This window comes from Labrus bergylta, chromosome 11 (genome assembly GCF_963930695.1).
Source record: "Labrus bergylta chromosome 11, fLabBer1.1, whole genome shotgun sequence".
Lineage (NCBI taxonomy): Eukaryota > Metazoa > Chordata > Actinopteri > Labriformes > Labridae > Labrus > Labrus bergylta.
In genome coordinates this window covers 26,214,391-26,232,371 of record NC_089205.1, presented here as the reverse complement: position 1 = coordinate 26,232,371, position 17,981 = coordinate 26,214,391, and the positions used below count along the sequence as shown (strand labels likewise).

General features: G+C 38.9%; 1 protein-coding gene across 1 annotated transcript in view; it reads right to left on the bottom strand.

Annotated features, from left to right (window-relative positions):
- Positions 1 to 17,981, bottom strand: part of LOC109998593 (calcium-binding protein 8) — a 64,092-nt gene that overhangs the window by 29,193 nt on the left and 16,918 nt on the right. Inside the window, exons 3-4 of the mRNA XM_020653498.3 lie at positions 15,055 to 15,198; positions 8,255 to 8,367 (exon numbers count right to left, since the gene is read on the bottom strand). Of these exons, the coding sequence (XP_020509154.1) occupies positions 8,255 to 8,367; positions 15,055 to 15,198 (257 nt within the window). The remainder of the gene's footprint in view (positions 1 to 8,254; positions 8,368 to 15,054; positions 15,199 to 17,981) is intronic.

Sequence of the window (17,981 nt, the reverse complement as noted above, 5' to 3'; positions counted from 1 at the left end):
AAAATATACACATGCACAAACAGGATCCTATGGACATGCACTAATGGAGAGGACGCACCTGTCTTGAGGTCTAGTTTAATTTGCACTTATTTTGTACTTCTTCCTTATTATGTTACTCCGAGAAAGGGAAACCAAAGTTAAAAATCTTACCAAGGCAGCAGAAAAAGCAGCTTTAACAAAGGAGAATATTTTGCATGTTGTTAAAATCAAATCTTGTGTATGATAGTTTATTCACAAAGCAGAAAGTGTTCCTGCTGCTTAGGATTGTGTTTCAGTGAGGATCCCATCAGTTCAGATAAAAGCGTGTCCACAGTAGCTCTCCTGTGATGGATTCTTCCTTTTATTATCACAAACACCTGAGTGTTATGTGATAGTTTGACCTGATACTAAAACAATATGTCTGTTGTGAACTGTGAATATCAGCAGAAAGTAATCCATCTAATGTTCCGACAGATCACATCTTAACTTGACAAACACAAGGTCGACACGCCCAGACGCCGAGCAGGAACATCCATCTCCTACCTTTATTTATTACATCAAGCTGACTACAGTCCTCCAGGTGATAACAAACTTTATTCCAACACTCTCCCTATGGTTCTCAATCTTCTTTTACAAGCACCGATCATTTCAAAGTTTTAAAACCACCAGTCAATAATAAACCAGACTCTGCAGAAAGAGAGAGAGAGAGAGAGAGAGAGAGAGAGCCGCTCCAGAGAGCCTCACAGGTCTCCACAGAACACTGCACATTTCAAGCCTATTTTTCAAACCCTCGTAAAAGAGCAAACAAGACCTGCAAACAGAAGACAAGTGTTCCTCTGCCAAACTTAAAACTCCTCATGTATCAGAAACTGGAAACAGCCTTCTGGTTTTGAGGATTGAATAAAGAAACGTCTGGTTTGTGCCGTGTTTAATATTTCAGGATTTGTCAACATTTGGTAAACTCCAAACTTCATGAATAAGTTATGAGCAGAGGTTTGCATATAAGGGGGAAAGTGTAATCCTGTTTTCAAGATATTATTATTTACACTGCTGCTAGGTCAGTCTAATACAGAACGGGTTGAGACAGTGTTCACTCAGTCACACAGAGAGAGAGAGAGAGAGAGAGAGAGAGCAGGTTTCAGTGAGAGCTGACTCATACTAGAGGATTAAGAATGAATTAAACAGCAGCATTAAATCCTTTTTTTTTTCTTTGTCACAAAATGAAGGCAGAGACACACAGTTTATACACACAGGTTTATATAATAATGTAAATACATAATGAGACAAACACTTTAAACAGACGAAGATGACACTTGAATGGTCGGTTTGAGGGGAGTTCACAAAACTGCTGCAAAAAGAACTCACAATGTACGGAAGCCCAAAGCAGACAAACATCTAGATATTTGATTTTACTCCATATTCTTGTGATATGGAGTTTATTTTGGTTGTTTCCTCGAGATCTCACCTCATTCATCTCTTATCTTGGGATAACAAGGCTGGTGTCCGGTGATAATGATATAACTGAGGCTGGCCTTGAAAACTGAGACTGAAATTGGACTCTTCATCACAGGAAACAAACAGCACTGTTATCAAGAGATAACAAGATAAATAAGGTGAGATCTCGAAAATAAACAACTGAAATGTAATTAGTAAAATAAAAAGTGAATCTGCCGACAGTGATCCGCTGTCAAAACCGACAGGTAATACCTGAAAGTGTGCCCACTCTCATAAAGTCAGTTAGTGCCTCATATTTATTTATATGTTAATTTCATGTCCATGCACATTTGTTGTAGTTTTTTGAACGCACATCATTTGCACATTACCTTGCACTTTTCTGTTTTGTATCCTTATATTTGGTATTTTTGTATTATATTTTTAATCTGTTTATACTTAGCTTGCACCGTGGTTAGGAGAGAAACATTTTTTTGATGTTTCTGTATGTCCAGCACGTATAGAAAAATTGACAATAAAGATGACTTTGAGTAAAGGCTTTAAAGAATACCTCTATAACTGTTGTAAAATTAATGCTTCTCTGGAAACAACCAACAACCTTGTACAAAAAACAAAACCACAACATGATATATTTCTTCACATTGCATTTGTCCTCTAAACCCACTTACAGCTACAATTTGCACACTTACTGAAATAAGAGTTTCACAGCAGACCATTCAAACCATTAGCCTCCAGAACTGCTGCTGACAAGCTGCTTCTTCATGTTTTTTATGTTTCAAGAGACAAACTAAGGAGGGGGAGAGATATGGGAGGGAGGGAACATAAAAAAGAAAGCAGACTTATCATGCCCCTTTAAGACTCCGGACCCTTTGTTCACTCCTTCAGACTGATAGAAGACGTGGAGCCAGCTTTGATCTTTACAGCTTGTAAGGAGAACATAAAAAGGGCTCTGATAGGAAAAGGCTCTATTCAGCAAATCAAAAGAGTTTATCATGAACAATGGATATTTTAGGTGCTCAGATTCAGTCTGAATTTGTCAGGGAGCTTCAATGATTTTACACATCAAAGTCTGTTGTCAGGTCTTGAGGAGAACCTCTGCATATGTTTAAAAAAGCCTTTTGTTAAAAGCCTTTTGTACCTCCTTAGGGGACGGGCTCAGAATCTGTTCTTTGACTCAAGTGATGCCAGTCAGTGTAAGTTGGGGTGTTGCAACCTCTGTAGCCCCCTCCTCATCACTGATTGAGGTCAGCAACTCAAAACCAATATCGCTTTAATTCTGCAAGAAATGTAATCCTATTTTAAACTAGCCATCCTGACTCTGACTATATAATAAGGCAAAATGTCCATCACTGAACTGGTACAATATGCTGAGAAGGACACACAGGCACAAACAACACTATGTGCAAATTCAATAAGTGCTGTATTAAAACTTTAAAGTTACAACATAATCAGGTTAAAGGTCACACATTGTGCAAAATAGACTTTACCATGTTTTTCTAACACTAATAAGTGTCTCTGTCTTTTCCCTGCTCCACTTTTCAGAAAATGTGTGCTCAAACAGGCCGTGTGGAGATTTTCCCTTTATGACATCACAAAGGGCAGTTACCCCTCCCCCAGGTGGGTGACACTCCCACAGTTAGGTGTTTGTTCTGCCCTCTGAGTCTGCCTTCTCAGCGTTAACAATAGGACATGGAGCGAGAAAGCCACATCCCCTTTCAGAGGGGGCGTGGTCAGACACCGCTCATTTGCATTTTTAAAGCTACAGCCACAGAAACAGTCGGTTTTGAGCAGGGCTGAAATAGAGGGGGTTATAGGTTTGATCAAATACAGGATCAAAGTGGATTTAGAACAAGAAACTTCATAGGCATGTTTTGGGGAGTTCTGAGACTTATTTACACTGGTTGAAGAGGAGGAGAATATGTGACCTTTAATGATACCCTGCTGAATAAGAACCAAGCTCATCAAGACAGAGGAAATGTACCGTCTGCTTTTAATTTCATAGATATGAATGTGACATGTTGAATTTCTGAAGATCTTTAATAAATTCAGTTTTACTTTGTACAAGGAACTAAAGAAAACACTGAGATGTTTTGTTGTTTACCATATCACAGTAATTGTTTTACCAGATTTCATAATAAGAGTTGCTTAACAAAGGCAGCAATATGTACATCTACTTCTCTGGGTTGATTGGTTGAAAGAAGAACTCGATTAAGTGTTAAAAAATACACTGCAGTGAATTTAATTTGATGAGATCTCAGTATTGATTTTGGAACAATACGTTCCAGAGAAACTCCTAAAGTTGTTTTTGTTTTGGACACAGTCCCATTTAATTTAAACTTTAGCGAGAAAACAAATAAAGAGGAAAAAAAACAATGAATGTGTGAGAAACTGAAAAGGAAAGAGAGAGAGCTCAAATATTTCAGTGTATCTAGGATAATAACACAAGTAGCAGCTCAGTCTGTTCTCCGCCAGAGAAATTTATGTGATAAATCTCGAGCTGACAAAGATGGCACTGTGTTTGACAGGTTGTAAATTATGACTACTGAAAAGTAAAAGGCGATCAGCACTTCTTTAATCTGTGTTTCCTCTGGTGTCATTCAGAGCTTCTGTGTGCCTTGTTGTACTCAGGTCAGTTCGGATACATTCCCATCTGAGGGGTGAGTCATAATCCTGCTCAGGGTTTAATTAGTACAACCAAAGAGGCTTTGACCTGTAATTAAAAACACGGACGAGCCTTCATCTCACCTACTGTGTCCTCCCATCTACTATACTGCTGCAATGGAGGTGTGAGGATAATGTATTTACAAGAAATATTTGTAATATTTATGGTTCCTGTTAATCTGGAGATGAGTATCACAAAAGTTATACACATTGTTTAATATTTATGAAGCCTTCTTGGTGCTAATGATGCTGCTAATAGCAACACAGAGGAAAATAAAATGTTTGCAGTAGTATAATTACACGCTTGGCCGGGATAATTAGACGCATTAACAAAGCTTTCAGGGGCAGATAGGAGTGAGTAGGAAGGTGAGTGTGTGACAGCGAGTGAATCATCTCCCATCACTCCAGTTGGTGAGGATGTGACACTTTGAGCCTGACATTAGAGGAATGAGAAACTCTGAGCCGAGATACAAACTGAAATGCTCTAATGGTTGAAGAAGACACAAAACGAGGATCATACGAGTGAGCTTCAGTGTGATGTGAGTGAATCCTGATCTGCTCTGACAGAGACAATACTGACAACCACAGTGGGGAAAAATAAACACTTAATTGTAAAATCGCACAAAATTCCAGATGGAGGAAAATGTAATCAGTGACTGTCAAATGCTTTGATAACTGTGGATTTTAATCAGGTAACACAAAAACCTTCAAGCTAAATGTTTTCAGTGTTGCCTGGTTGTTGTGTGCTCGTTATGATTCATGTTTTATTGAAAAAGCTGCATATTCAAACTGGAGCAGATTTTGCAGTGGAGACGGGTGATCAGAGTAAAGCTAAGGAGAGCGGGGGATTTACTGTATTAAATGGCTGAAAAGTATTTTATGACTCCTCTGTGTCTGCTTGGCTTTCTGTGAAAATGTAAGGGCTACTGCAGATCTACAAGTGATTTAAAACAACAATTAAACAACCTGCTTTGAATCTCAATGATACGAAAATGTTCTGCTGAGTCATTTTTGAAAAAAGTTTATTTGGATTTTTATTGTTCAAAGTTAGATCATTAACATAAGATGAGCTAAATTAATGTGCTGTACGTTAAAAGCTCACAAAATATTGAAGAAGGGTTTTAAGATAATAATGAATTTTCTTTCATAAAAAAGTAGCCTTGTCAGTATCATTGCAGTCATTATATACTACTGAAGTTTAACATTGGAGTAAAGTTCCTGAGAAATACAGAAACTGCTTTAAACTGGTTCATCATATTCTACAGACAAAGAGCTTGAGGGTATATCCTCTCTAGTGGAGTCCTGCAGGGCTCCTCCCTAGGTCCCCTCTATTTTTGTTTCATATAAGCTAAAACATCAGAAACAGTATTTAAAGCTGATGTCAAACTGACAGGTTTTTCCTTTGTTTTGTGTTTAACATGTTAGCAAGCCATTAACTTGTTGAACATCGAGCAGACACAAGATTTAAAAGCCTTACTTTGTCGTCTTTCCACGTCATGATTAATAGTCATTAGACTACACGATAATGTGGGTTTGTCTCTGTGACTTTTTACACAAAGTAAATGTGGAGTCACCTTTATCTTAAACAGCACATTTCAAAATAACCAAAGTGCTTTTCAGAGACTACGGGATAGTCGATATCAGTGCTCTTGCTTGAGTATGAACATGGAAAAGTTCACTTAGGCAAGGCGATGCCAGTCCATTCAGAGTTGAAAAAGTCAGAAATGTGTTTTTTAAAGATTTTTTTGTGCCATTTTTGTCTTTATTGAATAGGACAAGGACTATGGATTCTGTATATGGGGCACGCAACATAATCACTGGGCTAAAATTGATCCTTCAACAGAAAGGAGGGAGAGCATGTGTGGTCCCTCTATTCCTTTCCAGTCAGGAGGTGAACGGCTGTTTTTAGATTTTTACAAAGTATGTCAGACTGAGTTGTGCAAATGTTAAGATTTTATCTATTGCCTTTTATGTTTGAAACAAAAAAGGAAAATCTAATCCTTTATATTCTTCTGTAGACATCACAAAGGGAAGATTGTGCTAAAAGCATCTAAGCTGTGTCGATTGTGAGTCCAGCTTTTTTTTCCCCTGAATTTGAGACATAATGAGCCAGCAGCATGAGTTGGCCAGGTTGATGGTTTATTCAGTGTTTGCTGAACTGTTGGTGGGCTTTTTAGCAGATAGTGTTATTTTTCCTCATGTACTGTATGTGTGCACTGCAAAGAGAATTTCCATTCTTCTTGTGTCACACAACAGTTAGATGTCTGTTCTGTTGTGCAGCACACATGTCATGTTTTATCAACATTTCTTTGTGATGATGGTTGAGCTCCTTTTATTACAGCGTATACAAGACATTTGTAAAGACAAATGCTGCGTGTATTCCAGCAGTCTAAAGCTTAGAAACACATTAAAGTAAATATTTTAACAGTTCAAGTGACAAAAACAAAGATGCTGAGTCATGCATTTCACAATCCATTAACAAACTGAGAAAAAAAAAAACTGTAATCCTTCTAGTAGCTAATCCTCCCGAGGCACGAGGAGAAGTAATCATGATAAATCAAGTTCTGGTACATTTCTCTCTCTCTGAATATGTTCCACACATCAGATGAGGTACTCAGTTATTCTAGCTTCGAGGCCTGAATTCATCAGAAAAAAGAATTGTGAGAAGGTAAGTGTAAACGTAGCAAACCTCAGCCCACAACCACCAATCTAACTTGGACAGGTAAGGAAAACTCTCCAAGAGCCTCCGAGAACACGCCAAGGTCAATGAAGCAGCCAAATGGGGCTGGCAGCACATTCGCCCAGACTGCACTCTTACCTCCAAAGACTTGTGTCCTCACGGTGAAAAACCACAAGCTCCCGCCCCAGAGAAAGAGCCCCAGGTCAGACCATGATTACATCAAGAGGAACGGGCTCGCCAAGTGTTACTATCAGCGCCAAATGTCCTGTCCTTTCCCTCGCACCTGCTCCGTTTGTCATCATTCCCATCCATGCTCTATTGTCTGCACATTCATCACTCTCTGTCACAAACACTCAAAGTCACTCTGCTTCCCCACCACACTGACATATTCTCATGTGTTTCTTTTCCACAGACTTCTTTGTCACAGAGTCTCTCCTGGTTCTCAAAGCCCTTCAAGGCTCTCCAAAGACACATCTGTCAGAGTCGAATATTACCCTCATCAGTCACGTTAAAACTCGTTGCTGTATATTAGACATTGCACTAACCCTTCAAAGAGAACAGAAACATTGGAAAAGAGAAAACTGTCAGTTTTTGTCCGTCTTTCAACACCTAACCTAAAATTTGCACAAAGTTCCTGCTTCAGCAACATTTAAATCTGATAAATGTGCACCTTTTTAGTTGCTAAATGCATCGACACACGGATGGAGAACTAACTGGTTTATGAGACAAAAAACCTGTTGCAGCAGTATAAAAGATCTGAGTCAGGGGTCTATGAAAGTAGTACTTAACCTGGAACATTATGAGACACCACGACCCGGTCTCGGATAAGTGGAAGAAAATGGATGGATGGAAGGATGGATGTTTTGTTGGCTGTCTTGTATAAATGCCTTTTTATGGTTATACAGCTCCTGCTGCTTCTTCATGTTTGTTCTTCTGTTTGATGAAGCACGACAGTATTTGTCATGTTTGCTTTGTGATCAGAGTTTGAACCTGAAAAGGTGAAAAGAGGAGCACACTGATGGCTCAGCATTAAAGCTGCTTCTCAAATAAAACAGAAATATGCATGATGTTAACCAGCCAGAGATGATAGATGTCTGTCTAAGGTGGCATCTCGTAAAAAACTTAATTTATGCACAGTACATTTACTGTGCTCTGAAGAGTTGCCTTATTTCTTGAAACTGTAAATTTTCATCTGGTGCAGGAACAGAGAAGTTAGTTTGCTGAGCTGAGTTTACACTAAAGCTGACAAAAGTCCTCTTATCTGAACCACACCTGATATATAAAAAAAGCTTTATCTTGGTTTTTTTCATATATATAAATAACTTCAGGGATGAAGAATGGAAATTATTCTTATCTTGTTCTTCTTTGCGTTGATAAATCTTAACGAGAAATAAAGTTTCTGTTTCTTGATTTTCTAGATCCAACGATATCTCAGACTCTGCAAAGTCAACAGAAGAGAAGAGTTAAAGAAAACAGTTTTACCTGCCAGAAGATGGTATCTATTGTGCTGCCCAGGAATCCTTCTCTGGTTTCAGACGACAGCAGTTTGGGTCCGAGGATCGTCATGAACTCGTTGAAATCAACCTGTCCATCACCTGAAACCATTTGAAAAAAGTAGGATTAGAGAAAGCCTGTAATTAACACATCAGATCCACCTGACAGTCTGAAGAACGGCTCTTCTGTGTTCTCCAAGCCGCAAAGGAAAGTGAACCTCTCTTCTGTGTTCTTGATTGTGTTGGCTGTGAGCGTAAGTCCAGCTCTCTTCTCTCACTTATTAGTCTTAACACCACCCGGGGAAATGATTCAGACAACATTAACACAGACTTGTTGGTTCCCCGTCACTGTTTAGAGTGAGAGGAGAGGGAGAGGGTAACACTTTATATTAAGGTGCTTGTAATAAGCATTAATAACAGTCACTTATAAGACCTTATTGGATTCTTATTAACACAAATAGGACTATAGAAGTGTTAATATAGGCATAATTAACACATTTAATATGTCTTATAAGGCTCTTATTAGAAACTTATTAACACTTTATATACCATCATAAACATTAATAAGATGCTTATTAACATGAATAAGACTTCATGAGTGTTAATTGAACTATAAATGTATTTCTAATTAGCTTTATTAACTGTTAATAAGTGCATAATAAAGTATTTATTAATCTTTATAAGACATTAATATGAACCTAATAAAGTCTTATCAATGTTCATAAACATCTTATGAACGTTGATAAGTGGTCTATAAACAAGTTTCTGTGTTAATTATATTTTACAAGCCAATTATAAATTAATTTATAGTTTAATTAACACTCATCAAGTCTTATTAATGTTAATAAACATCTTATTAATGTTTATGACAGTATATTAAGTGTTAGTATGTTTCTAATAAGAGCCTATAAGTGTCTTATAAGTGACTTATTACCTGTTAATAATGCTTATTACAAGCACCTTAATATAAAGTGTTACCAGGGAGAGTGAATGACAGATGATGTTCCTGTCCTCAACAACTACAGCTGATGTGTCCCTGAGCACTCACAACCTGCAGCTTGTTGTGTGTAAGTGCATAAAAAGAGAGCTGAGGAGAAGAGGAGGGTAAAGAAAATTAACTTTTCTGGATTGAACAGGTGTACAGCACGGACATTAGTGAAGCCTGCTGGGCTGGAAAAAAAGTTTCTGCATTTTTATCTCTCTGCAGTTTTTGTAGGAACTCAGTTATTAAACCCTGTGAGTGGACTCAAATGGAAATATGGAAGCTGTTTATGTCTTTGTTGTTCTAATCCTATATCAGCACGCTTCAAATCACACAGTTCAATACCCAATTTACGTCTGAGCCAACAGGTAGTTAAAACATTGAGCCCTGACAAGCTCTGTAATACTGGATATGAAGCGGATCAAAGTTAATCGCATTTGAATCGCTCACAACATGGACTTCCTGCTGCTTGATTCCAACACTACTGATCCGGGAGCCTGCTAGTCGTTGAAGCTGCTGCCAAAACAAATCATCAAAACTCTGCAGACGGCAACAAACACATCCAAAGCAACAGATCATTGCTTCACATTGAATCTTTCTTTTTTTTTGAGATGAAAGTTTTCATAATCCCTGTGAGGCTTCTTTGTCTCCCCCCCCGCAGAGTTTGTCTTGTTTTCTAGACTAAGTTTGGATGAATCAAATCGACACTGACAGCTCCTACTGTTTGTTATAGGCTGAGACACTTATTGGAATTAGATGTGTGAACAAAAAGTGTGAATTTAGTGATGCAGGACCACACAATCTGGCCCATCCTGCAGCCCCTCTCCTGTTGTGACCGTGGAGACTGTGAGTACATGCTGCCACTGTAATGGTTAATGTCACTGACAGCTCCTGCATATTCAGCAGGGCAGATGCATCGCTATGGGCCAGATGGAGCAGCACCGAGATCAGAGGATTGCCAAGACAGCTGGATAGCTGGTTGACGGGGGAGATAAAGGTGGTCTAGGCTAACGGGTTCAAGGTAAAACAGCAAGTGTCACAGTGTGAGTACTAAGAACAAGTCACTGAATACAAGTGAGTTATTTAAAGCTTCGACAAGTGCACATGTGCTGAATTAAGGCAAGAGAGGTCTTTAAGAGTTTTTAACATTCAGCCCTAAAGGTTACGCTAACTATGGTTCCAGCAGCAGGCAGCTGCATGGAGCAAAGTTTTCCTGATAAAATTATATGATAAATGTTTATTATAAAACTCCTGCCAGCCTGGAAGTCTCTTTTTTTGTGTCCAAATGTGCAACATCAACCTAACACAGAACAGCACACCAACAAGAAAGGACAGTAGATGTTGAAGAGAGCGTCAGAATGAAATGCAAAAAAACATATTTGCGATATTTTTCTCCCAAGTTTGTGAAGACAAAGCTGGAGATTTAAAAAGTGGAAATAATGAACTTCAGGTGAGCAGAAACCTAACTGCAGCTGTGTGCTCTTGTGTGTGTGTGTCTGCTGGATGTGTAGCAGTGATTTACTCAAAAGGTCAAAACACTAAGATGAATTCATATTACTTATTAGTCATTAGCCAGTCTAAGAAGCAGGAAATTGAAGCATATTTAAAAATCATTTTACAGGCCCTAAAACTTAATCTACTGTATTTCATAATTTCAAAGAGTTATATAACTATATTTTAAATTCATAATCTGTGTGTTTACTAGATCAAGATGTGTTGGATGGTTTCTATCCATAGTTACTTGGTGAAGTTTCCCCATGCTCTGTCACATTTAAAATCAGGTGTTTGCTGTGTGTGTCCATTAAGTTCCCGGGAGGAAGAAACATTGACATTTGGAGTAAAAATACAACGTTTGTTTAGCTAAATACAGAAATCAATGATGCAGGTTCTACCAGGTGACATAACTGAACTGGTTTGCTGATTAGTTTTAAAACATGCCAGCTAAAACTCATAGACTGAAGTCTTAAACAATTCAAACTTTAAAACAAAAACAACCTTCCACATCGGGTAGACTTTGGCTTTTTTAAGCTCACTTTAAAAACCCTTTTTAACTCATCAGGATTGCATGTCAGCACTGGTTTTGATGTCTCTGCAGTTTGTGACAGATCGACTCTATGCATAAACTCACTGAGTCACTTTCTGTGCCCGTCAGACTCCGAGCCACCTGAGTTTGACCGGTCTCTTCCTGTCACGAGCAAGCTTCCTCTCTCAGCTTGAAAATGCTGCGATTAATTATTGAAGAATGATGCAAAATCCTGCTGCCTTTACAGAGAAGTCAGAATGAAACAATAGGGGGAAATGAACTGGATGTTTGTATGTGGAAGTATTTTAAGACATGCAAAGATAGAAGCGTAAAGATAAAGTTGTAGTGTGTTGAAAACAAGACATCAAGGGCATCAGCACTGAGAGAAGGAGGATGTACACTGAAGAAACAAAGGCTGGTGCAGTGCTGTGATCTGGAACAAAGACGTGTAGTCACACCTCTCTATGAAGGACATGCAGAGCTCAATAACAATCTCAAGGATTGGCAGAGCTGAGCAGAGCAGATAACCTGTCAGTCTCTTCTGGATATCAGGTGGATTGGCTGCTGGACGCCAATCGATGCTTGTGACAGAGGATCTTATCCTCAGCTGCCCACTTGGCAGAGATACAATCGCTACCTGCTAATGCTCCTCCTCCTCCTCCTCTCCTCTGTGCAGTGTCCCTCTCATCACCAAGCTCTCTGTCATTGTGTCAACGTGCATGCATATGAGAAGATCATTTCACAATCTGTACTGTAAAAAAAAAAAAAAAAGACAACAGGCAGGATGTTTCACACTTCTATTTGTCGATTTAACAGAACATTATGAAGACCTGATCTCACAATGTTCTCAAACACATTTCTTTTAATCAGTGTGAGCTATTTTTATTATTATTATTATTTTTTTTTTTACAGCCATGTTTCTGTGTGGAAAGAAGTGAGAAGAGTTCACATCTAAGTGGTGGATACGCTCTACATTTTGTGTTACTACAGTAAACCTTTTTAAAATGTACTGATGAATTATGCCAGAGCTGGAAGTACATTTGAAAAAAAGGTTGTTTAAACATTGAACTTCTTGTAAATTTGGTTTCCAATAACTTATTTTTTGTTCCTTAAATTCCCTTTTGCTAAATCAGGGTACATTCCCGTTTCTACTCAGGCTCTCATTGGCTATAGTAGCCTAGAATCGAAGGTCCTGATTGGTCAAATGAGGAGTTAATCCAAAGGTCAGAGAGTACATTAATTAGTACAGAGAATACTGTTGGAGCAGGGGCAGATATTTTGAATCAATCCGTGGATCTCCAGGATGTAATGTGTTTGGATTTACTCTCTGGATTTGAATCATGGGGACCCGCTAAGATGCAGCAGGACCTTTGTTGTTGGAGTGTCATGAACAGAAGTGTACAGAAGACTTTCAGACGCTAAGAAAAATGAATCAGAAGAACGTGTTTATTTTATTTGAATGGTCTGACAAACGGGTAGCTGCTGGTGGCGGCTGGATTGGTTGGAACTTGAAATGGTTTACATGGTTGGAATCACACAATTTGTGTGCCTCAGAGTGAAGCCAAAAGATTTAGAGTTCACTGACTGGCTGCGGTGTGCATCATAAACTAGACCTAAGTTAACAGATGGGAGATTGATCAAACCATAAAATCAAAATGCACGTCAGATACAGTTCTCTCAAAACCACTTTAGTCGTGAACATTTTGTGTCCATGTCACATTTATTCTGAGAAGTGTCTTACTTATTTGATGATGGTATTTGATATTGACAAATGAGGCTCCTTGGCGTTCTGTGCATTAGGTTCAGACAGCAGAGCAGAAACAGCACAAGGAAACGTGACACAAGAGTCATTGAACTCCTATGAGCGAGTGTCTGCTTCAAACTGTTTTATATAAAAGTTAAACGTTAGTGGAAGTGAGACATCAATAGTGTGGCTCTTCCAGCTGATCACTACCGCACAGACTCTGGTTCCACATGTCAGAATCTGACACGGAGGTATTTTGGCTTCACACTTGTCCAATGTAAGGAGGCTGCGGCAGACTGTCCATTTAGTTTATGGTGCATCACCAAAGTTTTGATATTGTACATAAAGTATATTGTATTTACTTTGGGGACTGTGCTGTACCAAATGTAAAGCTTATCTTAGCTTAAGAGTGTAAATAATCCTCCTGCTCAGCAGAGAAAAGGTACATTTTGTATTAGTTTCTATCTTGTATTAGTCTCTGAAAGCTCTTAACAGTCGGGCTCTACTTCTAAGTTACTTTTTTGTACCTCTGTCTCTTTTTATTCCCTATCAAGTGAAATGACAAATCTTTGCACCTGAAAGCCTTTGAGAAATGAAGAATTTGCTTTATATGTAAATCAGGACGTGTTGGATCACATCTGAGTGAGCTGTTTTTATAGAATTGGATTTTGGCACTTTAACAAAAAACAAAGACACAGCTCTCGGGTTTGTTAATGTGCCAAACTCTAATTCAGCCAGAGTTGAATCTGAGCCAGTCCTCAGATTGAATTACGCCTAAATGGAGTTAATCCACAGCGTTTTGCTAATATGACATCGATCAACACAAACAAGTTGACCTGGGGTCATTTCATGGGAAAGAGGTTTTCCAAACAACAACACCAACAAATGTAGATCCAATATGCAGAGGCAGAAAGAACAATAAGAACCGGGAGGATAAATAAGTAAACAGCTTAACACTTTGCAGACTTCCAGAGACAAAAGCTGCAGTGACCTTCATCAGCCTCGCCTGCTTCTTCAAGTGGCAGCAGACGATGCAACGAGATCCAACCCCCGAGGCACAAAGCAGCGACGCTCTCCTGAGATCGTGGAGCCGATGAGTCAGAAAAGGAATAAAAGGCAGTCTAACTTCTTAAACTTTAATATTCAGCCTTGAACATTTACAGTGTTTCTCTCTCCACAGTGGAACTGAAAGCACTTATCAAAGGCTGAGATAGCAGCATAAAGAATTTGAATATTTTCCCAGTGAGGTGACATTTGCATATTGCATTTTTCAATCCCTGCCTTATGCAATTTTAAGCGTCTTTCCCTTTATAAAATGTCAATCGCAGTTAATTCAGGCGGCTCTGCCTTTACACTGGCTCTGCACAAATGCTGCCTGTAAGAAGAGGGATTGCTTGTTTTTTTTTCTTTCTTCAAGGAGATTTTTTTTTTCTTCAAGGACAAAAGGTCAAAAGGTCACCGGTGAGGATGATGCTGCAGAAATAAAGCGTAGCTGATTCAGATCAGTAATGCTTGTATTGTTTTACAACCTTTATGTGATGCATTTCCCAAAAAGATTCAGCTAGTGCAGCAATGCATTGACAAAGTAAAGTCATATTTTGATAACCATTATTAAAATATAGGTGATTCTAAAAAAAGCATGTCGTGTACATCTTTCATCTTTTTCTTAATCTAAAATATTGAATAACTTATGTCGTTCTCTCCCAGCATCAATTTCACTTTGGTTCTCATGTGTCTAAAGGAAACTGAGTGTTTCGGTTTGAAGTGCACTCTGAAGCATGCAGGAATGAATGTTTTATGCATGACACAGAGGGATGTGTAATCTGTGCATCTAAGACGGCAAGACAGCAGAGGAAAAGAACGTCGATGTATGCACGAGGTTTGTGAAGTTGCTTCTTGATGAGACCATAAACCTCATGGTGTCCACATTTTTTACAGGAAGGAAAAGTGTTTTTTATGTCATGATGTATAACTTGAAGCCATCCTGTATCACACAGTACATGTTAACACCTGTTAAGTGTGTGTGTTCATGTAACTCACCATCCATGTCTAGTCTCTGCATGATGATGGCCAGCTCCACCTCACTGGGCATGTAACCCAGAGAGCGCATGGCCATACCGAGCTCCTGCTTGGAAATGAACCCGTTCCCGTCCCGATCCAGGACCTTAAACGCCTCCCGGATCTCTGCCAAGACAAAAAGAAAAAAGAAAAAACACTCAGCTAACAATGCTCACTCCTCCTGCGTGTTGCAGAAACACAAAACACTGATGCATTATCATTTGAAGCACTGTGTTTATTAGTTTGCCAAGTATCCCTCTCATCGTTTCCGCACACTGTCTCGTACATTTTTTTGGCATTTGTTTAGAGGCAGCAGTACACCGCTCACGACTTTAACCCGTCCCCGTTGCTCGTCATTGTTTTAACACCTTTCTCTCCCTCCCTGTCCTCCAGTCTGACCCAGCTTCAGCCTGCCCGTAAGGCAATTGGTCTTGCATCACTGCCTCAAGATAACAAGATCAAACCCGCCCATCGATTCATTTTCCTCACCTGCTGTCACAGCCGCCGTCCTCTCAGACCTTATTTTTTTTTACTTCACAATTGCAGCTTTAGTCTTTTCTTTAAGATTTCATGTTACTGTTTACTCATATTTTGTTAATCATCCAAGTATCGTTTATAGAACATTTTGGGTTTCCCTAGGAACATCTGTCCTTCCCCAGAATGAAAACTTTGACCTTCAGAATACAACATGTTTCCTTTAATCTCTTAAGTGTTTGCATAATATCACTCTCACTGATGCTGCTGCTGTGCATACCCACTCCAGCTCTGCACTGCTAACAGGTGCATCATGTCTGAACACATGGTTTTAGTCATCACAGAGTCAGTTTAATGGCAGCTTATTTATTTCATCATAAGGTTCTGCTGGAGGTTTCAGAGTGGGATGAGACATCTTTTAAAAACAGATTTGTTTATCTACAAGGCAGAGGGAGCAGGTCTCACACACACTTTACTTTTCTACTTTCATTACAAGAGACTTAAGGAAGAAGAAAATTTTTAATGAACTAAAACATACAGTGACTAATCTCTCCTGTTGGATATCCTGTGATCCGTCAGATTTATCTTCTTGTGGGTCTTTTTTTGTTTTTTCTATTGATAAATACTCATGAGAAATTCTGCAAGTCTTAGAAACTCAAAATGCAAACTTGGCCATAATAAAACATCTTGTATAGAGCTACAGAAATGACCTATTTGTTAAAACACACATGATGCTCAGAAATACAGTTGAGATGCAGGTAATGCAAGGAGGTGTTATTTGATTTTTTCACATAAACGCAACTCTGACTCTTTACACATTGTGATCTGGAGTGAGTTGTCTATTTCATATTGGTTTTGTTCCCATGGCAACATAGCGTTCAGTATTTTTCTCTGTATTGGTGATCCATGCTTCAGCATTGAAGAACAGAAAACTGTCTGTCAATAATCTTCTACAAATTTGATGTCACATTCATTTTGGATATTGATAACCAACGAGTGTGAGCGAGACTTTAGTAAAATAAATCTCAAACACTAACACAGCAACATGTTTCTATGTGCAGACACAAATGACACAGAAAAAGATGACTCAAGTATACTTAGCAGGAGAACAGTGCTGTGGCTCTGTCTGTCTGTGCACGAGGACACACATGCACAGATGTGCAGACAGGTGACGCAGGCTAAGACATTCTCAAAGCGGAGACAAATACACCTGACTTGTGCACTGTTGAGTCAGCAGCTGGTTCGCTGGCTGCTCGACATGCGATCAAGTCGTCAGTGGAAGGAGTCAGCAGACTCCACTGTGCTTTAATAAAGGCACATTTCATAAACATGCGTACAGACAGCAGAGGGTGTATAGCAGGAAAGAGAGAGACTGACAGGCATCTGGTGCCTTTAAATAGAGCTGGAATGTCACTTCTTTAAAGAACGCTATGACTGCATGACATGCATGAGCACACTGTTGAGCGCTGAATAATTTCAGACTGGAAAGTGGAATAGATGGTTTAACCCTTCCCTCTCCAGAAAGCATAACAAAGCAGAGTGTTAGTCTTTTGAGAAACATATCAAGTAGAAGTAGAACACTGCATTTTCTGCAGGTTTTTGGATCCAGCTGTGAGAATAACTTTAAAAAAATCTATGCATAGATGTACTCTAGAATTTTAAAATGTGTAATACTTCATGAAACTAGATCTTAGACAGATAGCAATAGTCTGTTGTGCTTTCATAAATACATGAAAACAGTGCGGAACAAAGTTAGAAAAGACGATATCAAATCATTTTGGCACAAAACGAAAAATAATCCATTGGAACTGAGTGGGGCTTTATTGCTATTGACTGTCTCACTTCAATATTTACCAGGGAACAAATTCTCAAACTGCTTTTTCTTACTGACTGAACCAAAGAACCAGTCGTTAAGGAATGAGCTCATCAATCATCTAATTATCGCCTGCACGGCTGCCGCTGTGAAGCAGTCTGCCGGCAAATGATTTGGAACAACAAAAAAGGTAGATGGAGCGTAAATAATAAATGACATCATCAATGTGTTTTGACAGCGCTGAGCACCTACAGTAGATAACAAGAGGACACAGTCTCTGACCTGAATCCAAACAACACATTACTGCTTCTACAAACAGCTGATCCTGAGCAAATAAAGCACCATCATCGTTTGTTACAAAGCGAAAACTGCTTTTTTTATGGCTTTGCATTGTTACAATGAGGATATTTTCCTGGATGCACACACACAAACACACACAAACACACACAAATGCTGCAAACATCAAAGGTAGACAGATTATTTTCTCTGCATAAACATAAGCATGTCATGAATGAATCTGACAGTGACTCAGGCCCTTATGGAATACTTGATTGTGTCTGGAGCTTGTTGAAACAAAACATGGCGAAAGGGCTTTATATATTCAAATGAGTCTGTTTCATGT